This window comes from Cebus imitator, unplaced genomic scaffold, assembly GCF_001604975.1.
Source record: "Cebus imitator isolate Cc_AM_T3 unplaced genomic scaffold, Cebus_imitator-1.0 Scaffold775, whole genome shotgun sequence".
Taxonomy (NCBI): domain Eukaryota; kingdom Metazoa; phylum Chordata; class Mammalia; order Primates; family Cebidae; genus Cebus; species Cebus imitator.
In genome coordinates this window covers 220,373-223,972 of record NW_016108090.1, presented here as the reverse complement: position 1 = coordinate 223,972, position 3,600 = coordinate 220,373, and the positions used below count along the sequence as shown (strand labels likewise).

At 41.5% G+C, this 3,600-nt stretch overlaps 1 protein-coding gene across 1 annotated transcript; it reads left to right on the top strand.

The window, feature by feature from the left end:
• Positions 1-6: 6 nt before the first annotated feature.
• On the top strand, positions 7-645 carry LOC108297141 (phosphotriesterase-related protein-like). Its single transcript, XM_037735305.1, has one exon. The coding sequence runs from the start codon at positions 47-49 to the stop codon at positions 590-592; it is 546 nt and encodes a 181-aa protein (XP_037591233.1). The 5' UTR covers positions 7-46; the 3' UTR covers positions 593-645.
• Positions 646-3,600: the final 2,955 nt, after the last annotated feature.

Sequence of the window (3,600 nt, the reverse complement as noted above, 5' to 3'; positions counted from 1 at the left end):
CTGTCCACCTCCTCCGTGCCAGGAAGCTATTTCCAAAGAACCTATCATGATGAAAATTTTATATTGGATTCAGAAAAACTCTTATTCCCATAAAGAAAACCTTCAATTGAATCAGGAGACAGAAGCCATGAAGGAAGAACTGTTGTATTTTAAAGCTAATGGTGGAGGGGCTTTGGTGGAAAACACAACCACTAGGATTAGCCGAGACGTGCAGACATTGAAGACGCTTGCAGAAGAGACTGGCGTCCATATCATATCCGGAGCTGGGTTTTACGTGAATGCAACTCACTCCTCAGAGACCAGAGCCATGTCAGTGGAGCAGCTTACCGATGTCCTTATGAATGAAATTCTCCACGGAGCGGATGGAACCAGTATCGAATGTGGCATTATTGGAGAAATCGGTTGCTCCTGGCCTTTGACTGAGAGTGAAAGAAAGGTTTTCCAGGCAACCGCTCACGCCCAGGCTCAGCTTGGTTGCCCTGTTATTATCCATCCTGGGCGGCACTCCAAGGCACCATTTCAGATTATCCGAATATTGCAAGAAGCAGGTGCAGACATCTCCAAAACAGTCATGTCACACCTGGATAAGTAAGCAGGCTATCTTACAAATGGATGCAAACTGCCATATAATTAATGCATGATCAAATGAAGAATCTATAGTAATCAGGTCAGTGCAATACTAATCGCATAGAGAGAACCCCTAACTACATGGAAGATAGTATTTAAAAAGTTTTACAACTGACATTAATAAAAGTCATTGCTGGCAAAAAAAAAAAAAAAAAAAAAAAAAAAAAAAAAAAAGAGAAAGAAAGACCCAGGCCGGAGTGCAGTAGTGTGATCATGGTTCAATACAACCTCCACTTCCCAGGTTCAAGCAATTCTTGTGCCTCAGCCTCCCTAGCAGCTGGGATTGCAAGTGTGCACAACCATGTCCAGTTAAGTTTTGTAACTTTTGTAGAGATGGTGTTTTGCCATGTTGGCTTGGCTAGTCTTGAACTCCTGGCTTTAAGTGATGACCCTGTCTTGGACTCCCAAAGTGCTGAAATTACAGGCATGAACCATTGCACCTGACTGCATATGTTTATCTATCTACATATCTTATATTTGTATCTAAGTCTACAGAAAAAAGCGTCTGAAAACACCCTGAAATTCGCTTTCAATATACCAGTCTATCTTCAAGTCAGAGAGCTCGTGTTTAATTTTCTTTCCCAAAATGTCACTACTTGAGCACAGAAAACAATAAGATTGTATTTCTGCCTGGCGAGTTGACTCACGCCTCTAATCCCAGCACTTTGGGAGGCCAAGGCCAGCGGACCACATGAGGTCAAGAGTTCAAGACCAGCCTTACTAACATGGAGAAACCCCATGTCTACTAAAAAAACAAAATTAGCTGGGTGTGGTAGCTTGTGCCTGTAATCCCAGGTAACCGGGAGGCGGAGGCACAAGAATTACTTGAACCTGGGAGGCTGACGTCGCAGTGAGCCAAGATCATGCCACCGCAGTCCAGTCTGGGTGACAGAGGGAGACTCTGACTCAAAAAAAAAAAAAAAAAAAAAAAAAACCAGTGTGGCTCATGCCTGTAATCCCAACACTTTGGAAGGCTGAGGCAGGTGGATCACGAGGTCAGGGAGACCAGCCTGACAAACATGGTGAAATCCCTTCTCTACTAAAAATACAAAAATTAACTCAGTGTGGTGGTGCCCACCTGTAGTCTCAGAAAATAAGAGCCCTAAAGTTGAGAGAAGCTTTAAAAAGAATTATTTCTCATTTGCAAATTTTTGTTAAAGCCTTCAAGCTGAGGCTTATTTATACATGTTTTCACATTCACCAGAATAAAAAAGGCCATTTTTGACTTGGCAGTAAATGACTCTCATGATCTTAGTGCATTTTTGCTAACAGATATGAGAAACAAAAACCAATTCTTTCTATGAAAACATTAAACGCAGCAAGATGCAGGTCAGAGCATACCTCCATTTTTGTGCTCTTGTGGATAAAATTTAAAGAGGAAATAAGATTTTTCATTTATTGAAGTTTTTCTTTACATTGCTATAAGTACAAATACCTATTTATCCTTTGACCTCCTATATCTTTATTCTGTATGCATATGGAAAAAATGATAGCTAGATCTGTATATAGGTATACATGGGTAGACAAATACACACATATAGAATTATATGAGTTTGCCTATGTAGATATTCATGTATACAAAAGTTTTTTTTAATATATATATAAAGACGGGGTTTCACCATGTTGGTCAGGCTGGTCTTGAACTCCCGACCTTGGGTGATCTGCCTGCCTTGGCCTCCAAAGTGCTTGGATTACAGGCATAAGCCACCACGCCCGGCCAAAAAAGATATTAATCAACAAACATTTTAAATTCCCCAGCCTACACAGAGGATGCAGATATAAACTTACTCTCACCTATATGGATTCATACCATTTCAGCCTGGAACACAGCCATTCAATGTTATGTTTAAACATCAGCAAAGCTTAATGTTTAGGTGCATGGCCTGGGAAGTAAGCTTTTGGTAAAACCATGTAAGACTCTAGTTCCAGCTTAGCATTTCAGGGCCCTGCTTCCTTTCTCACTGTATACCTATGTTATTCCCATTTGCCATTTGGGTCCTGCCTGGATGCCTTCACTTTCCCAATTTAGCTAATAGACTTATATTCATCTGACCTGATCTAAGTGGCTCATTAAACACATGAAGCCTGCAGAATTTGGGAAGAAAAAAGACCTCTGACCTATTTATTCTGAGGCTTCGCCACAGGACATATGCAATAATGGAAATTACCTTGACATACCTATGTTGCCCATTTTCTGTGTACACGTTTATCTAGCCACCTATCTTTTATCTATATTTATATGCATAAAAAAGACCACCAGGCTGGGCACAGTGGCTCACACCTGTAATTCCACCACTTTGGGAGGCCAAGGTGGGTGAATCACAAGGTCAGCTGTTCAAGACCAGCCTTGTGACCAACATGGTAAAACCCCGTCTCTACTAAAAATACAAAAATTAGCCAGGCGTGGTGGCACACACCTGTAATCTCAACTACTCAGGAGGCTGAGGCAGGAGAATCGCTTGAACCCAGGAGGCAGAGGTTGCAGTGAGCCGACATCACACCACTGCACTCCAGTCTGGGCGACAGAGTGAGACTCTGTCTTAAAAAAAAAAAAATGCCGAAGAAGAGTAGGTCAGAGATAATTTTTATTTTACATTCAGACAAGGTAAATCCAATCAGCTATTAGCTCAGTGAAGATTTATCAAATCCAAGCCACACATCAAATCACGTTGTGCTATATGTGAAAATGTCCTCATTGCTGGGCACCAAGGTGTTTTTAATTCAGAGTCCAATCAAAACATTAGATTAGGGTTCTGTCCATCCAGATAGAAATCTTCAGATATACCAGTGACCCTAATTTTTTTCACAAGGAGCTCTGGCCTGACCGATAAGAACCACCTTTGGTGCTTAAGTGAGGTTTCACGATCACCTATTTGAAATGCAGCCAGGTAACATGTACCATTACATTTGCTTTCAGTATCACAGTCTATCTTCTAATAAGAAACCTGGCCGGGCGCGGTGGCTCAGGCCGGG